Source organism: Pygocentrus nattereri, chromosome 15 (assembly GCF_015220715.1).
Source record: "Pygocentrus nattereri isolate fPygNat1 chromosome 15, fPygNat1.pri, whole genome shotgun sequence".
In the NCBI taxonomy this organism is placed as follows: domain Eukaryota; kingdom Metazoa; phylum Chordata; class Actinopteri; order Characiformes; family Serrasalmidae; genus Pygocentrus; species Pygocentrus nattereri.
In genome coordinates this window covers 41233458-41260086 of record NC_051225.1, presented here as the reverse complement: position 1 = coordinate 41260086, position 26629 = coordinate 41233458, and the positions used below count along the sequence as shown (strand labels likewise).

The following is a 26629-nucleotide window of genomic DNA, read 5'->3' as shown; positions in this document are numbered from 1 at the left end:
GAATAAAATACGTACAAGTCTAACAACACACACCTTGCATGCTGTCAGCATGTCTGCAATAACCTTCCGGCTAAGGTTTGCTGTTGAAATGACGTCTTCCTGTCTGGCGGAGTTTCCAGCAGCCACAGCTTTAGCGGTTGCTGTGGTGATGCCCTTGGTCATCCTAATGAACTCCTCAGGAGTGGTGAATTTCACCGGAGTGTCTTTAGACTGGAAAACCTAAACAGGGCAAAACCAAGTTACATTTCTCACTCTGCAGAAAACAACTGTTACCAGTCAAATGTATAAGGACCACAACAATATATCGCTGCTGTCGGAACAAAACCTTGCATCTCCATTTTTGTCGACTGTCAATTTTTGACATAAACTGAAAAGGCATGTTGGTCTTTACATCGTGTGTAAATTTCATGAACGATGGACTAAAATAAATGACAAAAAAATACTTGGAAAAATCTCTCGTTCCATTGACTTACATTAAAAGTAAAGTATGTTTTTTTCCTTCTCCTGTAAAGTTACCATTTTGGAGATACGAGGTTTTGTTGTGAACAGCAGCGATATGCACAAGTTAGACAGAATCAGCAGACTGCAATACACAGGCTATTCGATGCTTAAAAAGAATGTCACCAAAAACTTAAATCTGATTTCCAGCTTTGTAAAGGGCAAACAGGAGGTTTGCTATGCAAAACACAATTACAGCAGACTTAAAAGAAGCGTGAGCTGGCTAGTTATCACAGCTTCACTGGAAAGGTATCTTCACAAAACTTGGCCGAGTTTCAGCAGGACCCTTTACAACATTCAACTAAAGGAAACTTTAGTTTCATGTAGGTTTCTAGTGTTATTAGCCCTACATTACACTTTTATAACTGAAGCAGTAGCTGTGTTTTGTGTGTGTGTGTGTGTGTGTGTGTGTGTGTGTGTGTGTGTGTGTGTGTGTGTGTGTGTGTGTGTGTGTGTGTGTGTGATGTTCGTACAGTGAGTTCTTGTCTAATACACTCAATGGTGGCCTCCAGTGCTCTGGTGCCTCTAGTGGCCTCGTCTTCCACTGCTTTCACAGTCTTCAGCAAAGATGTCACATTAGTTACCATCACCTGTTACACCATACAGGAGGGAGAGGAGCATTAGAGCCTTGGCAATCTGACACAAAATCAAAATAGTCATTGCTAATATATCTTTACACCTCAGTCTACTTACAGTTTAAAATGATGCAGATTAGAGATGCACAAACAGTACCAAAAGGACACCAACGTCCACGATTAAACACAGAAACCAACATGGATTACAATGGATCTAATTCTAAAGTCATACAGGACCATTTTAATTAACACTTAGTCATCATTGCCAGCTTTTCACTACATCAGCTAGAGCCTGTGGACAGAGAGAAATATGATTAATATGTATAATGCCAGGCAACTGATTAACAGCCAAGTGGCACGCGCCCACCCTAGAGTGCCCTTCCACTAGCACATATTTAATCATAGCTGAGTTAAGGAGTAATTCCACTCCTGCTGAGTTTTAAGAGACAAGTGGGCAGATCACAGTATTCAAGGATAAACACTGCGCTCCTTCAGCAAGAAGGGGGGGGGGGGGGGGTATATTATTGGTCAACATTATTTTTCCCTGCAAGGTGCAAATCGATGCAGGCAGCAGTCAGAAGACATTTTCCAGGTGGACAGAAATCAGAAAAAAGTTTACAGGAAAACAGAAATGTCTTTTAAAATGGTACGATGTGACGATTCATGCTCAGTGTGACCAAAGACGTGAACTAGCAGCAAAAAGGTCAGCTTTGATTTCAGGCTGACATCAAGTACAAAATAGGTCATTAGCAAATGAGCTGTCAGACTAATGAGCAATATATAGGCTATCTGCATGTGTATGCATCAAGTACCTTAGCTGCACTTTTGAGCTGGAACATAGATGAGTCATCAGCTGCTTTGCCTGCTGCACACTTGGTGGCGCCAATGAGTTCACCTAAAGCTTTGGCAACATCTTTCACTGCATTGAGCAACACCACCTGTAATAAGGAGACATTGCTGCCTCTCAACATTTCTTTCTTTGCAACATGTCAGAATTCTTATGATCATAAAATGAAACGTAAATCAAATCCGATCCCATTTAATCTCCCTTTTGTCCACCTGAGTCTCGGGGTCATCAGGGCCGATGCTTGCCGCTCCCAGTTTCACCACATCAGTGAGTTGCGTGATGGTCGTGGCTGATGACTGAGCTGCCCGGGCCAGCTTCTCCTGACCAGATGCCGCACCAGACACCAGATTCTTGGTGTCCTCCACCAGAGCTTTAGCCGTCTTCAGAATATTCTCCCTGGAAAACACAGAGAGACAATACTATCTTTAAGTAACTGGAAAATTTGATTCCTGGTTTTATATTTTAAGGAAAGGGAGTGACTGTGTTACCTATGATCAGCAAAGGAATCTGTGTCAGTTTCAGCATTGAGTGTGCTAGCTGAGGCAAACATGATGGTGGTGCCAAGGTCCGCGATGATGCCGGACACAGCACTGGCTGCAGTAATACATGCCTGAGTGCCCTTATTACCAGCCTGCAGCACTGACAACACCATAGAGACCTGACACACACACACACACACACACACAGAATATTAGACAAGTATAAATTTCATAAAAGCAATTTTTTGACTAACAGCAGTTTACAGTCATTTTACTAACTAATAATTCCATGTAACTGACAAAGGGTCGTTTGAGTTAAGTGCTTAGTGACTAACAGTCAGTTGTCAATTGAGAATTCAAGTCAAATAGTCGAATACGATCGTCTTGGATTCAAAGACAACATTAAGTATTAAATGATCTATACATTGTGATGCAAGAGTTTTATTGGTTTATACCAATATATTTATACCAATATCTATGTCTCCAAATGAAGGCTTGTTACCATGTTACTCATACACCATGTTCTCCTCATGCTAAGTGTTCAGGTTTGGGTGCATGTTTTTCGCTATTTTAGCCATGGCTGTGTTCTGTGTTTACGTTTACCAGTTCAGCCTGCAAAGGAGAGCCAGGCAGCAAGTGTAAACATTCATATCAGAATAAATGAATGAATCCTCACACTTTCTCCTCATGTTAGAGCAGTGTAAGCAGTAAGATCAGTCAAATAAAAACATGCGCATGCCAAAACGGATTCACTCGGGCAACCAAAAGGACCTTTCATGGGAGTTGGGACTTGGCATGTGAGTATAGGGTGTGTGTGTATGGACGTGATTTGCGAGCATGTGAATGTCTGTGCTACCTTTTCAGTGACGACTCGTGCACCCTCAATGAGTTCTCTCTTAGTTATGGAGTCAGACGGGCAGCTCTGTAGAGCTCCAGCTTTTTGCACCAACACAATGCAGCCATGGCCCAGCTCCTGCACCCGCAGCTTTATTTGCACCCCAATCTGCATAAACAAAGTGAAATCTGTGGCTACACACTGCTGTTCTCCTAACAGCATATAAAATGTTTAGTCAACAACAATAACATAGATAATAATAAATAAGAGACCTCTTCAGGCTCTGCTGTAGCAGCAGCAAGATGTCCTTGCAATGCCAGTTGACTGTAGTCTCCTGTGACCTGAGATGCTAAACTACCCAATTCCTCTGGACCACTCACTGATTTTGTCATCTAAGATGAAAACAGGGAGAATAATGAAAAAAGAGCAGGAGACATTAACAAAAGTGACTGAGTACATAGTCTGAACTGTTGACTGAGAGCTGCTCACCATCTCCTGCGCAGTTACAGCAATGGCTTTGGAATACTTCACCATGGTGGTCTGGTAGTCCACAAAGGAGCCCTCTGGCTCTGGTGGCGTCCCCTCCCCCAACTACAAGAACAAATACACAAACAGTTTAGCAACATAATTAAAAGAATACACATATGCACTTACATGGCTACATACTGTGACCGCAGTACCCTGGTAAAATATTCCGTCTTAGTTAAAAAAAGCCTGAATTATTCAGACTAAATAATATACGTTGCTGAATTACATTAATAATTAATTAAAACAAACATTCTGCTGCAACGGTTATTGGTCAAGATGTTGAGAGTGAAAATGATTGGTTGGGGGTTCATTTGCATACTTCAGCCCAGATCGTGATGATATACGACAATATGATAGCAACCAGCACTTAAATGAACTTCTAAACCGTCTGAAGAACCACTGGGGCCATTTAAAGAAGAGCTATTTATATTTGCTGCTGGTATATGTGATTATTTGTTTTTACCTTGCCCATGGAATCAGCAATGGAATCCACCATGCCACCCACTATGCCCACCTCACTGGCAGCCTCATTCAGGGTCACCATTAGGTCATCGACAGCCTCCCTCATCAGTTGGGTTGCCTCTGCTATGGCATCATGAGCAAGAGCCGCCTGCGATCACACACATCAGGGAGCACATCATGCTTTCATGTGCATACACAGGTGTTCATCACAGTTTGAAAACCAAAGCACGAAACCTTGGCGTCATCTCAAATTCTGAGCTCTGCTTCAACCCCAATATAAACGCAGACACAAAAGCAGCTTTTTATCATTTGAGAAGTATCGCTAAAGTTCTTTTAAATCTCCAAGCCATGCAGAGAAACTTGTTAATGCATCTGTTACAAGCAGAATTGATCACTGTAATGCTCTTCTTACTGTGCTTTCCTAAGAAAACAATACATCCCTTACAACTCGCACAAATAGCAGCAGCATGAATCCTGATGGGGAAAAAAGACAGATTATATCACTCCCATTTTGAAAGAACTGCTACCAGTATTTTTCAGGATAGATTTTAAAAATTTTCTCCTAGTTTTTAATGCTCAAAATGACCTAAGCACCTGTGTACCTCGCAGAATGTCTCTGCTCCAACATGTCATCTTTGATCTGCAGAGCCTTCTGCAAACACCTTCCGTAACCCAGCAATCAATAATAATCATTATTATAGAGCCTCTAAACTTGGGTTAATGGAAAGTTGTTGAGCGCTTTTATTAAAGTTAACTGTAGTTTTTAGGTTTCGTGCAGTTGAAGTCAGGAGCCCTGGTTTAGCTGAATGTGCTGAGATACAGGCTCATTTAGTGCTGAAAGTGCACACGTCAGAAGGTGCTACCAGGAGAAAATAGTCAACAACCTTCCCCCTCAGATTTAGTTTCTTGCACAGTTCAGTTCCAACTTGCATCTAACATTACCCAACACTACGCATTTGATTCAGCCAATCAAGGACTTCTAAAGCAGCTGAAGAAGTTATTGAGTTGGACCAGGTGTGGCAGACTGTGGTTGGAGCTGGACTCTGCGAGGCAGATCCTCAGGACCTTCTCTTACCACTGTTCCACAGGGTAGACATGCGTCATGCTGAGTATTTTTCTTTTGTTTCAACCATAAAATCTGCCTCACACCTGAAGGTATGACACCAACCTGAGTAATATCAATATGTGGGTAAATGCACATTCAATGTGTTTCAGTTGATTTCAATGTACAAACATTCTACATTTCAAACCTTTGGGTTCCCACCGCCTTCCTTGGCAGCATAGAGCATCTGCAGGGCAGACTCCGCTAGGGTCTTGGTCTGATCTAGAAGATTCATCTGCTGCTGGTGGTGCATGAGCTTAGAGGCCATGCCCACTGCTGCACTGTGCAGAGGCTCGAAGTAACTAGCAAGCTGAGATATCTGTGGACACACATTACATATCATTAGTTATTACACTGTACGCAACTATCAGCGAAAACACATACATCCGTCATCCTAGACAAAGAACTGAACCAAAGGGAGATGCTCTGAAGGTGAACACTATCTGGAGAGGTATTTATTGGACTTCTTCTATAAAGAAAATTACCCCACCGAAATACGATTTTCATATTTACTGTGAATTAAAAACTTTGTTCACAGACTTTTTTCCTCATCATCACACTGCAGCAGTCATTCCAGAGAGCACTGTATAATTCATACTGATAAAAGAAGTGTCTATAAGCACCTTGTGTCCCAGCTGTGCTGCCTCTCCTTTGGCTGCTGTGGAGATGGGCTCAATCAGGTGACCCACTTCATGCACTGATGACATTAGCTGCTCCTGCAAGGCCTGATGGGGTAAAGGTCTTTTGAGTATCCACTGAGAAAAGGCATTCATATGTCACAGGATTACACGTTTTGTATTATAGGTCTATATTTTTGTGATATTACTTTAAGGCTGATGATCATTACCTCCAGTGAGATGTCATCTCGGGTGGGTAGATTTTGACTAATAGCAGCAAGGGAGACATGCTCAATATCTCTGATGCATTTATTAATGCTGTCTATTGCAGAGTCGCACTCCCTCTGACCAGGAGCCTTGTCCCTATGGAACACACACACACGTAATATTTTAAATGATAGTTTTTTTAGTATTAAAATTGCTGAAGTGAAGTGTTTCTGTTTGCTACCTGATAGCTGTGATGAGGCTTTTGATGGAGTCCGACACAGTACGTGAGTAGCTAGCGAGTAAGGACCATGTGGGAGGGTCTTTAGGGTTCATAACCAAGGAGCGTGCAGTCTTCAGGAGCTGAGTGGAGCTATCCAGCATGGACCGTGCTGATTGGAGGATGGGCACCTGTGCAGCAGACCCCTAAAGTTTAAGGGCAAATGGGGTGTTATGGTTATGGCTTGTTGTGCTTTAACAAAAGTGATAAATATGCTATTCATTATGATGACACGCTATAAAATGTTCCACAACATGAGAACAGCAGACGGCAGGGCCGATCGGTTACGTATCGGCCGATTTTCAGCCCAAATATGCAATCGATCTATATTTCTCTACCTCAGCCGTTCCTTTATGCTGATCATTGATGATGAGTCATATTCCCCAATAAGTAACTGCTGTACCATTTTAGCTGGAACAGGAAAATTCAAACAAGAAGCTGGCAAATCGAAAGCCAACAGCCTTGCCGTGTTTATTTTACTAATAAACACCTTTTCCCTTAAGTATATTATATATTTGGCCCTTTATGACTGTAATAAATCACTACATGAACATGTAATTACTGTGATTTGCTGTTGAAGCATTAAAGATGAATTTCTGATGACGAGTTAGCACCCAAACTGCAGGAGGACCGTTTAGTCCAGTTAGCTGTGCTGGTTGCATAGGCTACAATTATTTCAATGGTTCCACTAGCCTGAGCGCCAGGATGTAACTGCTGCACCTTTTAAGGTGGAACGGGAAAATTCAGACATGAAGCCGGCAAAAAGGAAGCGGAGTTCAGCTTCATCGAGAGCTGAAAGGGACGAGAATGTTTCTCTGCTTTCCAAGCCGGTAACTTTAATTAAACTTCACCTGGTTCACAGAATCAGAAGTTCAGGGTTGTTTGGTCTCGCTTGCTAATGTTTGTGATTAGCTTCGCAGTAGCAATGCTAGCAGTTTGCTAACCCATAACCTAGCTAAAGTTGGTTACATTACTTACTATATCACTCTATATTGCTCTAATAGTATATCATGAGTACGTGCATCTGTCTGTACAACAACAAAAAAAAAAAAGTTTCGGTTGACTTGGAAATGCATGTCCATGAATTTTTGGGGCAGAGCTACTGCAGCATCCAGCCCCATCCTCGATCAGTATCAGCTATGGCACCAAGAACACAGATCAGTCCATCTCTAATGAGAACCACAGTAAAACCAAACATACCTCCCTGCTTATTAGTGCAGGAACACTGGCAAACTCTGGGTTAGAAGCAAAAGTAGTCAGATTGTCCACAGCTTCAATGAGGGGAGCTGTTGCAACACGGCATTTCTCACGGTTCTCATCAGAGAAATCCCCATCAAGAGCCTGGACAGAGAGAAGTGATAAGTCAGAAGTTAAAGAATCCTTTATTTGAAGATTTAAAGATTTTCAATAGTTGTAAAGTTAACGGTATAAAACAGTGGTCACCAACCCTCCAGCTAAAGACTGTGGCTAGAACTAGACTCTGCTGGAAGGTAAATTTCCAAAATCAGGGTTGGTGACCGCTGCTGTAAAAAGTATTTCCTGGGAAAAGTGGTACCTTAATAGTTTTGACCAGGCTGGCTGTGCTATTTGCCACCTCTTTGGCTGACTGGACAAAGTGACGCTTGGCAACAGGGTTCGCCGTTTTAGAGGAGGCCAGACGACAGGCGTTACACAAAGCTGAAGTGTGTTTTGCAACGATAGTAGCAGCAGAGAGCACCTACAACGCACACACACACACACACACACACACACACACACACACACAGTTTCAGACCAAGAGATTTTACTACAAGACTACATACAAAGACTAAGAGGATCTGCTCTTCTGTTGTTTCATGGATAATGGGTTATGAATACATGTGCTACTGTAAATAAGTCCCCTTAAAGGTTAATAGTTTACTTTACGCACATAAGCAGAAGGAAACTCACTAACTGTAGCTCTCAGGGTTTTCCAGTCACTTCAGTAGCAGAATGATCATGTAATCAATCAGCCACTGGCATGTCCAGAGCCTACTGAGCAACACTGCTCTTTCACTGGCTAAGAGCTCACATGGCCAGTGCATGGACAAGGTAGGACATTCCCTTAAAGGGACCTCACGGTCTGCCCTCTTGTATATCTGCTCTGACCCTTACCTGAGAGGGACTACTGCCTGGGTCGACGAGATTCTGACAGGCCATCTGGATTGCCTGATTGGCCCGAGCAAACTGAACAGGATCAACTAAGCCCTGATGACCCGTTTGGCTGTTAGGATCAGACACGCCGACTAGGTATGAAGCCTGTGAATAGGAGAATAAATTAATCCATACAAACACATAATATCAATAAATCATCACAGTATGTCGACTACAGCATGTGACAGTGAATCTAACATCCTTAACAACAGAGAACGGCTCATAAATTATCTTTTGTTACATCATTTGCAATTATTTTAAAAAGGGAGACTACAGAGGGTGTAAGGATGCTAGGGACCTTTTGTTTTGCTGTATTCTAGATATTGTGTGATGTTTTCAATGGGGATCAACCCTGTAGTGCAGAAGTGCTTGGCTTTAATCCCCACTTGATACTCAACATTAAAAGAATGTAAATCCCTCACAGAAACAAGAAATAGATCCACACCAGGAGAGTTTCACTCTGATCAGCACAAGAGAGTGTAAGTAATAAACCGGGTTTTAAAATTAAAACTGGGTAAAGTCTTAGACTTGGACATTCCGTTTTAGGCCTTTTCTTGGTCAAAATTCGTGGCTGTTTTTCCTCTTAATTGCTGTTAATGACCATTTTTAGCCCAACATTTTTGCTGACCGAAACTGAGGAACACCATTATCAGCACTACAGAAGCAGAGAAGCACCAATGATTTGCAGCACTACTCTGAACAGAGAAGCATCAATAATTTGCTGAGTGAAAGATGTGACGTCCCTTACCTGTCCTGCCGCCTCCGTCAGCCCACATAAAGCTTTAGAGGCCACAGATACACAATCTCCAAAAGATGGAACATCTCCTGTCTTACAGTTGTGGGAGATACCAGCCATAGACTCACCAAGGACCTACATGTCCACGCATTCACGCATACGCACCCACACACACACAAAATGCATAGAAAGTTAGCTTAGCGTCCTCTTAACCTAAAACATGCAATGCCAACACATGGATTAGTGTACCTTAGAGCTCTCCATGACGCTCTCAATGCAGTCAAAATACGAGAGATCATTGACTGGCTCATTAGGATTGTCCAGCAACCCCCTCACAGCCTAGAAAACACACACAAGAAGTTCTCTTTTATGTGGTTTACTCATGGCATCAAAGACCTGAAAGACAACTGCAATGCAAGTCATTTCCAAGTTCCTCAGTTTTGAAAGAGTGAAAACACGCTTTCTGTCTGATTAACATTCCGTGTTATGTTACCTTTGGTGCTATTTAAAGAGAAACAGAACAGAAAAAAAATAATTCAATTAATTCCGGACGTATATTTAACCATTTTCCCAACCCTAACCCTAACCCCAACCCCAGCTCTGACCCCAGGTGTAACCCCCGTCCTATTCCTAACCCTAACCCTAGCTCTGGCCCTAACCCTAACCCCAGCTCTGACCCCAGGTGTAACCCCCGTCCTATTCCTAACCCTAACCCTAACCCCAGCTCTGACCCCAGGTGTAACCCAAGTCCTATTCCTAACCCTAACCCCAGCTCTGACCCCAGGTGTAACCCCCGTCCTATTCCTAACCCTAACCCTAACCCCAGCTCTGACCCCAGGTGTAACCCCCGTCCTATTCCTAACCCTAAACCTAACCCCAGCTCTTGCCCCAGGTGTAACCCCCGTCCTATTCCTAACCCTAACCCTAACCCCAGCTCTGGCCCCAGGTGTAACCCCCGTCCTATTCCTAACCCTAACCCTAACCCCAGCTCTGGCCCCAGGTGTAACCCCCGTCCTATTCCTAACCCTAACCCTAGCTCTGGCCCCAGGTGTAACCCCCGTCCTATTCCTAACCCTAACCCTAGCTCTGGCCCCAGGTGTAACCCCCGTCCTATTCCTAACCCTAACCCTAACCCCAGCTCTGGCCCCAGGTGTAACCCCTGTCCTACTCCTAACCCTAACCCTAACCCCAGCTCTGACCCCAGGTGTAACCCCCGTCCTATTCCTAACCCTAACCCTAGCTCTGGCCCTAACCCTAACCCCAGCTCTGACCCCAGGTGTAACCCCCGTCCTATTCCTAACCCTAACCCTAACCCCAGCTCTGACCCCAGGTGTAACCCAAGTCCTATTCCTAACCCTAACCCCAGCTCTGACCCCAGGTGTAACCCCCGTCCTATTCCTAACCCTAACCCTAACCCCAGCTCTGACCCCAGGTGTAACCCCCGTCCTATTCCTAACCCTAAACCTAACCCCAGCTCTTGCCCCAGGTGTAACCCCCGTCCTATTCCTAACCCTAACCCTAACCCCAGCTCTGGCCCCAGGTGTAACCCCCGTCCTATTCCTAACCCTAACCCTAACCCCAGCTCTGGCCCCAGGTGTAACCCCCGTCCTATTCCTAACCCTAACCCTAGCTCTGGCCCCAGGTGTAACCCCCGTCCTATTCCTAACCCTAACCCTAGCTCTGGCCCCAGGTGTAACCCCCGTCCTATTCCTAACCCTAACCCTAACCCCAGCTCTGGCCCCAGGTGTAACCCCTGTCCTATTCCTAACCCTAACCCCAGCTCTGGCCCCAGGTGTAACCCCCGTCCTATTCCTAACCCTAACCCCAGCTCTGGCCCCAGGTGTAACCCCTGTCCTATTCCTAACCCTAACCCTAAACCCAGCTCTGACCCCAGGTGTAACCCCCATCCTATTCCTAACCCTAACCGTAACCCCAGCTCTGGCCCCAGGTGTAACCCCCGTCCTATTCCTAACCCTAACCCTAACCCCAGCTCTGACACCAGGTGTAACCCCCGTCCTATTCCTAACCCTAACCCTAACCCCAGCTCTGGCCCCAGGTGTAACCCCCGTCCTATTCCTAACCCTAACCCTAGCTCTGACCCCAGGTGTAACCCCCGTCCTATTCCTAACCCTAACCCTAACCCCAGCTCTGACCCCAGGTGTAACCCCTGTCCTATTCCTAACCCTAACCCTAACCCCAGCTCTGGCCCCAGGTGTAACCCCCGTCCTATTCCTAACCCTAACCCTAAACCCAGCTCTGGCCCCAGGTGTAACCCCCGTCCTATTCCTAACCCTAACCCTAAACCCAGCTCTGACCCCAGGTGTAACCCCCATCCTATTCCTAACCCTAACCGTAACCCCAGCTCTGGCCCCAGGTGTAACCCCCGTCCTATTCCTAACCCTAACCCTAACCCCAGCTCTGACCCCAGGTGTAACCCCCGTCCTATTCCTAACCCTAACCCTAACCCCAGCTCTGGCCCCAGGTGTAACCCCCGTCCTATTCCTAACCCTAACCCTAGCTCTGACCCCAGGTGTAACCCCTGTCCTATTCCTAACCCTAACCCTAACCCCAGCTCTGGCCCCAGGTGTAACCCCCGTCCTATTCCTAACCCTAACCCTAACCCCAGCTCTGGCCCCAGGTGTAACCCCCGTCCTATTCCTAACCCTAACCCTAAACCCAGCTCTGACCCCAGGTGTAACCCCCATCCTATTCCTAACCCTAACCGTAACCCCAGCTCTGGCCCCAGGTGTAACCCCCGTCCTATTCCTAACCCTAACCCTAACCCCAGCTCTGACCCCAGGTGTAACCCCCGTCCTATTCCTAACCCTAACCCTAACCCCAGCTCTGGCCCCAGGTGTAACCCCCGTCCTATTCCTAACCCTAACCCTAGCTCTGACCCCAGGTGTAACCCCCGTCCTATTCCTAACCCTAACCCTAACCCCAGCTCTGACCCCAGGTGTAACCCCCCTCCTATTCCTAACCCTAACCCCAGCTCTGGCCCTAACCCTAACCCCAGCTCTGACCCCAGGTGTAACCCCCGTCCAATTCCTAACCCTAACCCTAACCCTAGCTCTGGCCCTAACCCTAACCCCAGCTCTGACCCCAGGTGTAACCCCTGTCCTATTCCTAACCCTAACCCCAGCTCTGGCCCCAGGTGTAACCCCCGTCCTATTCCTAACCCTAACCCTAACCCCAGCTCTGACCCCAGGTGTAACCCCCGTCCTATTCCTAACCCTATCCCCAGCTCTGGCCCCAGGTGTAACCCCCGTCCTATTCCTAACCCTAACCCTAACCCCAGCTCTGACCCCAGGTGTAACCCCCGTCCTATTCCTAACCCTAACCCTAACCCTAGCTCTGGCCCTAACCCTAACCCCAGCTCTGACCCCAGGTGTAACCCCCGTCCTATTCCTAACCTTAACCCTAACCCCAGCTCTGACCCCAGGTGTAACCCCCGTCCTATTCCTAACCCTAACCCTAACCCCAGCTCTGGCCCCAGGTGTAAACCCCGTCCTATTCCTAACCCTAACCCTAACCCCAGCTCTGACCCCAGGTGTAACCCCCGTCCTATTCCTAACCTTAACCCTAACCCCAGCTCTGGCCCTAACCCTAACCCCAGCTCTGACCCCAGGTGTAACCCCCGTCCTATTCCTAGCCCTAACCCTAACCCCAGCTCGACCCCAGGTGTAACCCCCGTCCTATTCCTAACCCTAACCCTAACCCCAGCTCTGGCCCTAACCCTAACCCCAGCTCTGACCCCAGGTGTAACCCCCGTCCTATTCCTAACCCTAACCCTAACCCTACCTCTGGCCCTAACCCTAACCCCAGCTCTGGCCCCAGGTGTAACCCCCGTCCTATTCCTAACCCTAACCCTAACCCCAGCTCTGACCCCAGGTGTAACCCAAGTCCTATTCCTAACCCTAACCCCAGCTCTGACCCCAGGTGTAACCCCCTTCCTATTCCTAACCCTAACCCTAACCCCAGCTCTGACCCCAGGTGTAACCCCCGTCCTATTCCTAACCCTAAACCTAACCCCAGCTCTTGCCCCAGGTGTAACCCCCGTCCTATTCCTAACCCTAACCCTAACCCCAGCTCTGGCCCCAGGTGTAACCCCCGTCCTATTCCTAACCCTAACCCTAACCCCAGCTCTGGCCCCAGGTGTAACCCCCGTCCTATTCCTAACCCTAACCCTAACCCTAGCTCTGGCCCTAACCCTAACCCCAGCTCTGGCCCCAGGTGTAACCCCCGTCCTATTTTAGTTTGACAAGACATTTTAGCATAGAGTTCCAGTACCCAGGATGCATGGGTTCATTAACTGTATTCATTGATTAATAACAATTTTATCAATGTCATCCAGAACTAAAAGAGAGACCGCACGAGAGGGGCGTAAGTTAAGGTACCTCCAGCTCTCTGAGCGCATTGTCACACTCCTTCTGCCCTGGGGCTTGCTGTGTACACAGATTGATCAGCTGGTTGATGCTGTCAGTTACAGACCTAGTGCAAACAAAAGGAAGCAAAGATAGCAGCCTTATTAGCACATATGTTCAAGAACTTTATTAAGCAGAGTTATAGGTTATAGGGAACTATGAACACACTCATTACACCCCCCCCCCCGCCCCACACACACACACACACCACTTCCTACCTACCTGGCGGCAGCAGCAAGTAGGCCCTTGGCATTAGCTGCTCCAGGGTCCACAGACAAAGACTTAGCAGCCAGCAGGAGTTTACTGGAGGCCATGGAGATGTTCTTCAGATTTCCAATCACCTGGAACTGGTCTTCCTTACTCTACAAAACAAAGCAATACTCTGAACTACAGTTTACAAAAGTACAAATGATTACAAAATCAAGGACTGCAAACTGGATTTAAGGTGACCAAAAGGCAGAGAAACATAAGAAGGATACAGTAAGAGAAATCCATGTTGCATCACTAAATAATTTGCCTCATCAGCCATCGTCTCCAACTCTCAGCACTACCTCTCAGCATCTGAAGACAAACCAACTTGCCTGTGTGTGGCCAGCCATCTCGATGCCAGCATCCAGAAACTCATCAAAGTCCTCACTGAACTTTCCGGAAGCGTCGGCAAGCTGACTGCTGGTTCCTTTGGAGGCATGGACCACATCACCTGCAGACTGGTTCAGATCAGCTGCTGTCTGATTCAAATCACTCTGAGCTTCCTGGAAGGATTTACTGCAAGGAGGAATCTGAAAAAAAAGACAGCATGTCAAATAGCTGAGTGAAGTGTAACGTATCTAAATCCTTAGGTATACGCTTTAAATACCATCTACACTGTTTATTCATAACTCACGGTTTCCATCAGCAGTTTCTTGCTGGCTTCACCGATGTTCTTCAGAGCCATGTCAACATCCTTCTGCCCTGGAAGGCAGTTCACACACGCACTAAGGGAATGAGACACAGACTTCGCCACCTAACACACAAATGGAGAAAGGGAGCTGCTATTGGCCACAGGTAAAACAGAGAATACAGGACCTTCTCTATGTCCACCAAAAAACAAACATGTCAAAAAAATATAGAGAATAGATGGTATTGGTCATATTTAAATGAAACAGACACAATGCCGGGGGGGGGGTTTGCTTCGTCTATAGGCTTAACTGGGGTCCTCTGAAAATCAGCACTTTATAATCTGGCCACACGGTGTCACTGAACAGTTCTGCTGCAGTGCCCACTGACAGTTAAAGGAGAAGAATAAATCTTTGACATATTTTTCATTACTGTACAAAAACATAACTTTATTTACAATGAATATCATTTTGTAGGCTCACGTTTGTAAACCTATGTAGTGCTCTTCAGACACCGATGCTGATTTTAGTGACATCACAATGACATCAAATCACTGATATCTTCAAAAGTCTACCAATCATGTAATACAGCAAAAATATCTAAAGCAAAGAATAACCGTTTTTTAACTAATATAAATATATAATAGTGATATGGTAATACACACCTGTGCTAATCTCTGTTGGCTCTCAGAATCACCGGGGGCGACCAACGCCTGTTTGGCCTCCGAAATTAACATTGTCGAGCCATCCATGACCTCACGGGCAGAATCCAACATTGCTGAAGCTGTTGCTGGGTCGGCCGTCGCTGCAGCCACACCCCTCGCTGCCTGTGCGAGAGTCTTTAGAGCCTGAGCCGTCTCTCTAGCAGCAACCCCTGTGGGCATTTTGCACATAAAAATACACACAGTTAAGAAGAGTTACATTCACATGTAGAATACAGGTTCTCAGTGGAGTGTGTGTTTATTACCTGTGTAATGTTCATTGCCCTGGGCAGCACAGGTAAGCAACTGAGCCATTGATGATCCAACAGCTTTAGAGGTACTGCCAAGATCCTGGGCACATTTCTCCAACTACGACAAGAAATAACACGTATTCTAGCAGAGAAGAAGAGAATTTAATGCCTTTTCATTCAAAACGCAAGCATAACCAAGGCTCCACTGACCGATTCTCCAGGCAGAGGCTTGAGCTGTTGCTTGATGGCAGCCGTCTTGGCGTCCTGGAGCTCGTTCCTCAGAGTCTGTACAGCAGTGAGGGCAGAGTCTATCTCCATTGGACCACAAGCTTCATAAGCCTGGACAAAGAGGCAAAAACACAGCCCTAACACATTAACGCAGATAGATTTCATATTCAGACAGGCTAAAGGGTTAGTCTGGGTTAATAAACCCAATCCACTCAAGGGCTAACTATGAAACCTGTTTGACTTTATTTCCAGACTGTTTTTGAAACTACAAAGAAGGGGAAAGCATGTACTTAGATTTAGCCTAAGCCTAGCCTAATGAGCGAACAAGCATGGACTACTGAACAAAGTGTCTTCAGCCTTGCAGCCGTCTGCACCTGTGTGTATTTGGATTTAAGGCCTATAAAAGCACACGTACCTTTTGGGCAGCGGTGCGGAGTTCTGCCAGGCTAGTGGCCAGGTTCTTAGCACACTGGCCCAACTGCATGGCTGCGGCCTGATCGCCCACTGTTGGGACAGAGGACTTGGCTGAGGCCACCATCTTACTGCCAGGCTAAACAGGAGATAAACAAAAGGATTTATTACAGTAAAGTCATTTATCTGAATGAGATGACGTGTTGTACACACAACGGTAAAGGAAGCACAGGTCAAAGACAGAAAGCGTGATGCTAGCTAGATCAGTGCTAGGGTCCTAGATAGAGAACTCGGTACCTGGAGGAAATTTTGGCTGGCAATGATGAGGGCGAGTTGGGCACTGCCATCTTCAGGTTGGCTCTGACTGTTCCGCACACCCTGCACCAGCTGAGGAATATGGTCAGCTACAGCCTAAACACAGGTATGCACACGTTAATGAACATCAGCTTTAGCATTGTAGCAGTACTAGTACAGAAGTAGCACCGGTATCAGAGAAAATCCTGTCAGAAACACATCGATATAAACTGTATGGCCAAAATGATACAGACACTCATCCTAACTACTGAGTTCAGGCGTTTCAGCCACGCCCACTGCTAACAGGTGTACAAAACCAAACACAGCCATGCAATCTTCATAGACAAACACCAGCAGTAGAACAGGTCGCATGGAAGAGCTCAGTGCCTTAAAACATGGCGATGTCATAGGATGCCACTTTTACCACTAGGCAGTTCATTAAATATCTGCCCTGCAAGACGGGCACGGTCAATTGTACACCCCATTATTGTGGAAAAAAAAAGCATCTAGGAGCAACAACAGCTGACCACAAAGCAGCAGACCACGCAAACTCACAGAGCGGGACCACAGAGTGCTGAAGCCCATCATCTTTCCTCTGTTGCATTACTCACTACAAAGTTCCAAACCTCTGGAAGCAACATCAGCACAAGAACTGAGTGTCAGAAGCATGAAATGAGTTTCCAAGGCCAAGCAGCTGCACACAAGCCTAAGATCGCTGCGCACAATAACCAGTGTCAGCTGGAATGGTGTAAAGCAGAGGTCACTAACAGGCAGACCACTGTCCAGGTCCGGACACAAACATTGTCCTGTGCCGACCGGGACCTATAACCGATAAACTAGGGAGAATTATTTCATTTCAGTGGGTCCTATTTTAATCCACATAGCTTTTCTAGCCTTTACGGTAGCTTTAGTGGCCCGGGAAACTCAGACCAATCACGTGTTGTAAATATCATACGTGACGCTACTCAGCCAATCAGATCTGTGCATTATGACGAGCACTGGGACTCGAGTCAGTGAGCAGACACAGGGGAGGGTCGAGGCGAGACACAGCGTTCGGATAAGAAAGTGAGTTATGTACTAGGCTACTTCTGTATATGGCACTGAATCATGATGCCAGTTAGACCTTATGATGTTCTGGACCTTTGCTTGAGGAAATTTTCCCTAACTGGACGTTACTGAATTTGAATTAAAGACCTCTCAGGTAAGATGAATGATGCTTCAATATCTGGCAGTCTGAAGGACAAAAGGGTTGGCAGACACCAGGAGAATGCTACCTACTGGAGGACACGGTGCCAACATTTAAGTTTTGTGGAAAAGGGATAAAGGCCTGAAGCTGTTTAGCAGAGTTTGGGCTAGGCTCCTTAGTTCCAGTGAAGGGTACTGGTATAGCGTCCAAAGACATTTTAGACAATTATATGCCTCCAACTTTGTGGCAACAGTTTGCAAAAGGCTCTTTCCTGTTCCAGCATGAGCAGTTTGGTGTAGAGGACCAGTGAATTTTTCTACTAGTTTCTACTACATTTCCCATGATGTCCACACAATACTGGTACTGCATGAAAGATAAAAAAAATGAATAAATAAATCGGAAATTTGTAAACAATATATCCACCACATACAAATTAAGCCTTTCGGGGTTTAGCTCAAATCACAGAAAAGGCTAGAGTTCGGGATTTGGACACTTCATCAAATCTTATGCAGCACATGAATTTGAGGAAGCACAACTTATAAATGAATCAAACACTGGACAAACACGGCCACAATTAGCCAATAACATTTCATTAGACATTGGAGGGCCTGTCAAATTTGACCCCAGTTGACCAGGAGATGACACTATGCAAAAAAACATCCTACTAATTATATCTGGGATGGGAATAGAGGACTTAATCATACTTTACACTGAGACTGACATTTTATCAAATACATGTATTTTTAAATGATTTAAAGTCTAATAGCTGTGTAGTGTGTTTAAGTCCTCTTAAATAAAAAGTTACAGTTGTACCATCAACTGATAAAAGTTGGAACATGCATGTTTTCTATGGAAGCATTTCAGTGTCAAAATTCAAATGAAAATCTAATATGCAAAGTAGCAAAAGGTCATCCTCAGATCCTCAGTCTGAATTTAAACTTTCCACTTACACATGCAAGTTTGGGCTCAAAATGAAAATTCAATTTTATTAATTCCATTTACATTTTCCATCTGGGGCGCTTTCATTTCCACAGAGATTTAGAGGCTTTTTGAGGAGCTTTTTTTTTTTTTTTTTTTAAGTTAAATGTATTTCCACAACCTTCATGCCTATGCGGTTATGCCATAATGCTGTCAAAATGATAATTAAAAATGTAATTTACTTTAAACTTATATGCATTTGCACTCTCTAATAAAGCTTTTGAAACAGCAGTATCACGGAGAACAGCACGCTAGAAAGATGTGAGCATTTAAATATAAACGGGGAAAAAATGATTCCGATTTGCAATATACATTCTCAACTACTGCACTTCTTCTGCATCAAAGCACCTCTGAAAATTCATACGACTAGAGTGCATTTTCATCTTCATGGTCTTCCCAACCCGTCAAGCATCCCATCAGGTTCGGACCCAGAGCACACTCAGTGGAAAAGATTTGGCAGCCAATCTTACATTAGAAGACAAAGTGAAACAGAAATATCCATTTAGTGATGGTTACTATGTTTTTAAACATGATCCAGAAAGAACCTTCAACCGGACGTGTTGAAGTTTTTTCTGATTTAATAAGTGGCTATAGGTTGAAATTATTGTCTGGGTTTGCTGACCACAGGCTACAGACCGAGATTCATTCAGCATCATAAGTCAATCATCCAAGATACACAGAGAGATTTGGATATTTCTCCATTTTCCACTTTAATTATCAAAAAGATTTACTCATAAAATGACTTGGTTGTAATTGTACTGGTACACACAGACAAATCACACAACTTTGTCATAGTGGCCAAGTTGACAACAGCCACTGCACCGGGTTGGAACTCTCTCATTTTTTCAGCTAGGGTGTCTCTAAAGTCTTCCTTTTTTAAAACATTACTTATTTATTATTATTAAAAACCACTGGTATGTGTGTGACACAGTGGGCTGGCTCAATTAGCCAGCTAGTAAAATCAGCAGTTAGCTAGCACCATCAATGGCTTCTAGCTAGCTTAACTCTCCATCCTCCACAATTCTTGTCGTGCATTAGCAGCTGAGCTGAGCAGGACATTGACCTCTGACACTTTCTTTGAAGATGTCCCTGCATGTCATCAACTGGAATCTCTGTCTGGCCTCACTTTCAGCCACCGTTCTCACAGCTTATGAAATGAGACTGAAGTGAGCTTCTTTTCTGAATTTTCCAGTCCACCTTAAAAAGGTGCTGCTGTAACATTTGGGCACAGTGAGGCACCAGAGTGTAACTGCTGTACTGTTTAAGGCGGACCAGAAAATTTGAAAAAGCAGCTGGTAAGAAGGAAGTCAAGTACAGCCTCGTTTTTATCAACACACGTTCAATTAGACACGTTCTCATGAGGTCATGTATAAAGACATTAAACATCACAAGTGTCTATTTTCCTTCTTCACCTCATGCCACCAGAAGAGCAGCTATAACCTCTCCGAGGCCGCGTTTGTAGATGAACACAGAATGAATGTAAACAGGAATATGTAACTGCAAAGAGGAGAGGCTCTGTTTCCTATGTCTACATGAATGTTTAGATCTTTCTAGCTTAGCGTCCTCATCGTCCCCCAATTTGCTCCCCAATTTAGTCATAACCAATTCCACCCACTACTTAAGACTCCCAACATCACATGATGTCACCAGCGCTAGGAGGGGGAAGGTAGCAGAGAACACCTCAAACACCTGTGAAGTGCTACTGCACCTTCTCAAACTGCCGCTCACGCAACGTAACGGGACAGCCAAACGCGCTCGGAGGAAACGCCAACCAACAGATCTGTTACATCAGCTAACAGACGCCTGCACTGACCAGCATCATGTTAAGAGATGGGGAGAGAAGGGGGGCCGTCCGGGGAGCAGTTGGGGGTTAGGTGTCTTGCTCAAGGGCACTTCAGTCATGGACTGTCGGCACTGGGGATCGAACCCGGCGACCTTCCGGTCACAGGGCCAGTTCACTGACCTCCAGCCCACGACTGCCAAAGTTAGGGACTAACTCCAGAAATGATGCTTGGATCCGTATTGCTCCCTGCCAGTAAACGGTCTCAAAATGCAGTGCTGCCATGGGCAACTTGTAGCTCACCATGAAAATCTCTCCCCTTCATGATGACTTGATGCGAATCCTGTCTAAGTGGTCTCGCCAAAGCAAAGGACAACTTGAAGCAATATTAAGTTTTTATCCACAGAGCTTTGTAAGACATTGAAGCTCAAATTAATCAATTATCAAAAACTTTTGATGTTAAAGAACACCGATAGTGCTTGGACCCCATGCTTGCGACTATTTTTTAATTTGCTTGCAGTTAGGAAAGCAGTATTAGTAGAGTTAGTACAGTATTTATTTAACTGAAACCACTAAAACTAATGAGTTCATTTAATTGTTGACCATAATAAGCTCAAACAAGGTGATATTTTTATTTAACATCAGTTACCGAGTGCACAACCTACCTTGCAACTCTGAACCAGCTGTTGGTGGGCAGCGGTATTCTTGTTGGAAGCTGCTGCATTCTGGGATGCAGCGATGGTCTGAGTGGCAGCTGCAGCAGCTTGTTTCACCGCATTCTAAAAAGAGATAATGCACCTTTCTAACCCAATATTTTCAGGCTTTTGTGCAGTTTTATATAACATTTCTGCTTACCTAGAGAAACAGAGAAATGCTGCTATCTGAATCCATCAATAGCAGAAACGATAAAAGCGCTGCCATATTAACATCAAACATTAGTTCAGCTGTTTTATCACCAACACAAGTCAGAAACCACATACATGGACGACACCACTGCCAGTCACACACGGTTTATGAAGTCCCCCACCTGGTGCTAGTTCAGGAATTTAGTTTCTCAGCCCAATACTGACCTCTAGCTTGGTAATGAGTTTCTTCTTGATGGCATTCTGGGCGGCTGCATTGGTGGCTACGCGCAGCCCCTCTGCGGCCTCACGCAGCTTCTGCTGCTGATCCTCATTCTCAGGATAAGCAGCTGCTCCCTGAATTACACACAATAAGGTTTCAGGGGATCGTTCAACAGAAGGTCTGTGGTTAAGTGCTCAGGATCTGCAAATTGTCCTACTAAACCATCTTTTCTTTTTATCTACCTGTATTAACGTGTGTTTGAGTACATCAGTCACTCTTTTATAACCTGCACTAACTTACAATATGCAACTTTTTGCAATGAACAATTTCTATTTACAAACCCAATTCCAGTGAAGTCAAATAAAAACAGAATACGATGATGATCTGCAAATCCTTTTCAACCCATATTTAACTGAATACACTACAAAGACGAGATATTTAATGTTCAAAGGAATAAACTTTATTGTTAATATTCGCTCATTTTGAATTTGATGCCTGCAACACGTTCCAAAGAAGTTGGGACAGGGGCACCAAAAGACTGGGAAAGTTGAGGAACGCTCAAAAGCACCTGTTTGGAACATTCCACAGGTGAACTGGTTAACTGGAAACAGGTGAGTGTCATGATTGGGTATAAAGGGAGCATCCCTGAAAGGCTCAGTCGTTCACAAGCAAGGACGGGCGAGGTTCACCACTTAGTGAACAACTGCGTGAGCAAATAGTCAAACAGTTTAAGATCAACGTTTCTCAACGTGCAACTGCAGGGAATTTAGGGATTTCATCCCTTTCAAAGCAAAGCCACATATCAACACCACCCAGAAACGCCGCCGGCTTCTCTGGGCCGAGCTCATCTGAGATGGACTGACGCAGAGTGGAAAAGTGTCCTGTGGTCTGACGCGTCCACATTTCACACTGTTTCTGGAAATCATGGACGTCGTGTCCTCCGGGCCAAAGAGGAAAAGGACTGTCCGGATTGTTTTCAGCACAAAGTTCAAAAGCCAGCATCTCTGATGGTGTGTGGGGGGGGGGGGGGGGGGGGGGGTGTTAGTGCCCATGGCAGGGGTAACCTGCACATCTGTGAAGGCCCCATTAATGCTGAAAGGTACATGCAGGTTTTGGAGCAACATCTGCTGCCATCCAAGCAGCGTCTTTTTCAGGGACGTCCTGCTTATTTCAGCAAGACGATGCCGAGCCACATTCTGCACGTGTTACAACAGCGTGGCTTCGTAGTAAAAGAGTGCGGGTACTAGACTGGCCTGCCTGCAGTCCAGACCGTCTCCCATTGAAAATGTGTGGCGCATTATGAAGCTCAAAATACGACAGCGGAGCCCCCCGGACTGCTGAGCAGCTGAAGCTGGACATCAAGCAGGAATGGGAAAGAATTCCACCTACAAAGCTCCAACAATCAGTGTCCTCAGTTCCCAAACGCTTATTGAGTGTTAAAGGAAAGGTGATGTAACACAGTGGGAAACACGCCCCTGTCCCAACTTCTCTGGAACGTGTTGCAGGCATCAAATTCAAAATGAGTGAATATTTACAAAAAACAAAGTTTATCCGTTTGAACATTAAATATCTCGTCTTTGTAGTGTATTCAGTTTAATATAGGTTGAAAAGGATTTGCAGATCATCGTTTTCTGTTTTTATTTATGTTTTATACAACGTCCCAACTTCACTGGAATTGGGGTTGTACTTCTAAATTTCTATTTGCTATAGTTTAAAATACACTGATGTCTCTGTCATTGCCACTGAGGGCCCAGAGCTCCTGCTAAATAACTTCAGAGGAGCGGGAACGAAACCTCTCGCAAGAACGGTGTGACGCTTCACAGCATCACACCACACCAACCAACAACTACGGCTTCAGCTAGATATAAGAAGCTAACTCGGTACTCCCAGCATGCATATCACGGCAGAGGCGACAAAGAGTCTGAAGAAGACACTGTCAGAGGAAGGGAGGAAGAGAAAGAGAGAGGGTGACTGAGCAAGAGCCTGGACAACAGTACACTCAGACTGGCCTTTACTCGTTTATGAGACAACAACGAAAACGCGATAGCGACGTATATAATCCCTGTTATCCATCACGAAATGCAACATAGGCTGTAACGTTATCAGCGTGAACCCCCGTCTCACAGAGTTCTGAAGTGTTCCCAGATGCCAGATGTCCTCTATCTTCAGTGCCGTCTGAGGCTGCTCAGTCTTTCTCCGTCTCATACCAGTTGAAAATGTGGAACTTCCCATAGTAAAATCCTGTCTCATTACTCTACCTTGTAAATTGACAGGGTCCTTTCTTTTCTCGATGTTGTGCTGAATCCCATCTTACCAGCAGAACCCAACTACCACGTACACGCACCTCACACAGGCTTATAGACATTACATTACGTGATTTTGAGTGTTTGTGTGTAAATAATAGAAATTGTGAGTGTAATCTGTAATCTGTAGTGTCCATATGCATGCATGGCTCATGTGTATGTGAAGGGGATTTGGATTCTGTGTCCTTCAATTCATAGACAAATGCACGTGTACTGCTGTCAGTAAAGGTGCGCACAAGTTGCTATTTCTCTTTACAACAGTGGCGTAAAAGTGAAATACACTTTGCAACTGCAGGGGCAAAAAAATCCCAATTCTTGCTTAATGCCGCTTTAAAGTATAAAGTATAATCTCTTAACAATAAATTCTTTCATCTCGATCCTTGTAGTCAGGTTTATTTATCTACTAAATAAAGTTACTGTGTGTCTTTCATACCTTTGCAGCTTCCACCATGCGAGCAGTGGCATCAGCAAGCAGCTTGGCAGCAGCAAGGAGCTTCTTCGAGTTGTCCACATTGATCTCTGCCTCTGCATCGGACCTCATCGCATTGACTAGATCAGACGTGGCCTGAGCCAGCAAGCGTGCCTGCTTCACCATCTCACCTGAGCGGACAGTGTGCCAGAGAGCACCTTAATAATCGATTCGTTTTCAATTAAAGTGCCCATCAAGTCCAAGTTACTCTTTTTTCAGTGACAGAAAAAAGCTGAATGTTAAACATAAATTCAACAGGAATATTACACAGAAACCTCAACAACTTAATATGATAGAAATCATTCCAGTATTTAGAGTGTCCACATTTTGCCTCCCATTTTTTTCAAATATATCTGCGGGAATATTTTTCCATACTTCTAGACTAGAACTCCGAAGGTCAGTGTTATAAGTTAGTTGTTTTTTATTCTTCTCATCCTTTGACTTTGCCCATCTTATTCAAGTGGATCATATCAAATCAGAAATCTCCCCCTTTTCCATTTACATGCATATAAAAACATTTGCAAGGCAGCTAATGTGTAGAGCTGTAACTCCTTGGGTCTCAAATGGGGAAATTAAGCGTCAGGGTGGACAACTTAAATACTTTGAAATTATAGATTTGGAATTATACTTAAAAGGCTAGTGTGTATGTTTCTGAAAAGAAAAGTGTAATTTTGACTAGAAATGGAATAAAAAGGTGTTCTATGGCTCTGCACAGCATCGTATCTCCAGGTTTAACGGAACAACAAATATACAGAACAGACGTATGTGTGTGTGCAGCTCCCTCACCAGCATCTCCCATTGAAGTGAAGATGCTTTCTGTTACAGTCATGATGGCATCTGTGGCCTGGTCGTATCGGCCAATTGGCTCACCACGCGAAGCATAATTTCGCACGTGTGTGAGGAGGTCTGCCAGAGCCTGAGTGACCACGCTAGCGGCAGCACTAACCGCCTTCAACAGCTCTCCATCATCAGTGGCAGAGAGGCAGGCCTTCACACAGCCTTCCACCGAGCGGTCCACCAGCTTGCCTGCCTCAATCAGCTGCTCCTGACACACAGGGGAGCTGATAGTGGGGCTCACCACCTGACACACAAAAATAGGACGCGATTACAACGCGATCCAAAAACAGCAGCAGTTCATTTGAACAACATGATTTGATACAGAAAAATACATTTTTACTTTAAGGTTTGAAAAAGATAAAGCTACGGTTCTGCGGTCATAACCCCAAAGGTCAATCAGCGAAGACGAGATTTGCACTGGATCCAGAAGACAAACTAGCAAATGAAGGTTTGTAGCCACAGGACTCATGTACACTGCACACCTACATGGTCATACTTGCCTCAAGTAGTTCAAGGAAAATTCTGCAGATTTTATTTAAATTTAAGCGTAACTGAATGGTTAAGATGGTAAAGTAATTCAGATCGTTTTGAATTTTAAAAACACCTCCGTTCTGGAGAAACCCACCAAAACAGAATGGTTCACAATCCTAGTGATAGAAACCTCTGGAGATTTTAATGGTTCTAAAAGCTACGACACAGAAAGTTATTACACGAATAGTTTTGCAATAAACGTTTGGACTCAAGGTTATTAAAAGCATTAAATACATGCAATGCGTGTGAAGGCTAAATAGTCCTGAGAGAAGACCTTTTTCCAGATTTGCTGCTATTTTTCCTTTATTAACTTCATACATATAAAAACTCAATACTGCAGGTTCACCAGTGGTAAATAAAATGGCTATATATGCACTTACATCTTGACCTATTTCCCATCATCATGACCACCGTAAAGAAATCTCAGTCTCTACAATAAACCATTTCACATCAAAGCATCCTGACACGTCTATGACTGAAGAAGAAAAGCTATATTTGGGAGTAAACCGACCTTAGCACAGGCCACTAGCTGTGAGGTGGAGAGGGCACACTGGGTTGCCGCTGCAATGACCCTGTTCTGCAGGACTGTATCCTCGGACACCTGGGCTACATTCTTAGCCTTTAGGACCATCATGGCTGCTGCATTAGCTACAGCCTTAGCCAGATTCATCAGAACATCCTGGAACAAGCACACACCAGGTGAAAGTTATCTACACAAACACACGCAAAACACGCAAAACACAAAGCCAAAGATTACAAGAACAGAAATACCTGAAACCTCTCATCAGTTTCATTCTCTCCAATCTGCCGGAGAAGGTCACCACTTGCTTGACCAATACTGCCAGCAGCAGTCAACACTGTCTGCCGAGGCTGAAGAACAGAGCAGACAATAATACACAAACATATACTCCAAGTCATCATTTGCTTCTTTATTAGTGCCTAAAAGAAACCACCTGGAATA

General features: G+C 44.9%; 1 protein-coding gene across 2 annotated transcripts in view; it reads right to left on the bottom strand.

Annotated features, from left to right (window-relative positions):
- Nucleotides 1–26629, bottom strand: part of tln2a (talin 2a) — a 79529-nt gene that overhangs the window by 8142 nt on the left and 44758 nt on the right. For both annotated transcript variants that reach the window (XM_017721574.2, XM_017721573.2), the window contains exons 17-49: nt 26440–26538; nt 26180–26347; nt 25087–25381; nt 24265–24431; nt 21534–21662; nt 21129–21242; nt 16523–16636; nt 16230–16364; nt 15797–15925; nt 15602–15704; nt 15300–15508; nt 14643–14762; nt 14341–14538; nt 13982–14121; nt 13733–13826; nt 9585–9674; nt 9348–9470; nt 8561–8704; nt 7983–8144; nt 7628–7768; nt 6392–6573; nt 6174–6306; nt 5950–6051; nt 5475–5645; nt 4226–4372; nt 3724–3825; nt 3507–3626; nt 3256–3402; nt 2409–2578; nt 2133–2316; nt 1886–2011; nt 972–1088; nt 34–219 (exon numbers count right to left, since the gene is read on the bottom strand). In XM_017721574.2, the coding sequence (XP_017577063.1) occupies nt 34–219; nt 972–1088; nt 1886–2011; nt 2133–2316; nt 2409–2578; nt 3256–3402; nt 3507–3626; nt 3724–3825; nt 4226–4372; nt 5475–5645; nt 5950–6051; nt 6174–6306; nt 6392–6573; nt 7628–7768; nt 7983–8144; nt 8561–8704; nt 9348–9470; nt 9585–9674; nt 13733–13826; nt 13982–14121; nt 14341–14538; nt 14643–14762; nt 15300–15508; nt 15602–15704; nt 15797–15925; nt 16230–16364; nt 16523–16636; nt 21129–21242; nt 21534–21662; nt 24265–24431; nt 25087–25381; nt 26180–26347; nt 26440–26538 (4761 nt within the window). The remainder of the gene's footprint in view (nt 1–33; nt 220–971; nt 1089–1885; nt 2012–2132; nt 2317–2408; nt 2579–3255; nt 3403–3506; nt 3627–3723; nt 3826–4225; nt 4373–5474; nt 5646–5949; nt 6052–6173; nt 6307–6391; nt 6574–7627; nt 7769–7982; nt 8145–8560; nt 8705–9347; nt 9471–9584; nt 9675–13732; nt 13827–13981; nt 14122–14340; nt 14539–14642; nt 14763–15299; nt 15509–15601; nt 15705–15796; nt 15926–16229; nt 16365–16522; nt 16637–21128; nt 21243–21533; nt 21663–24264; nt 24432–25086; nt 25382–26179; nt 26348–26439; nt 26539–26629) is intronic.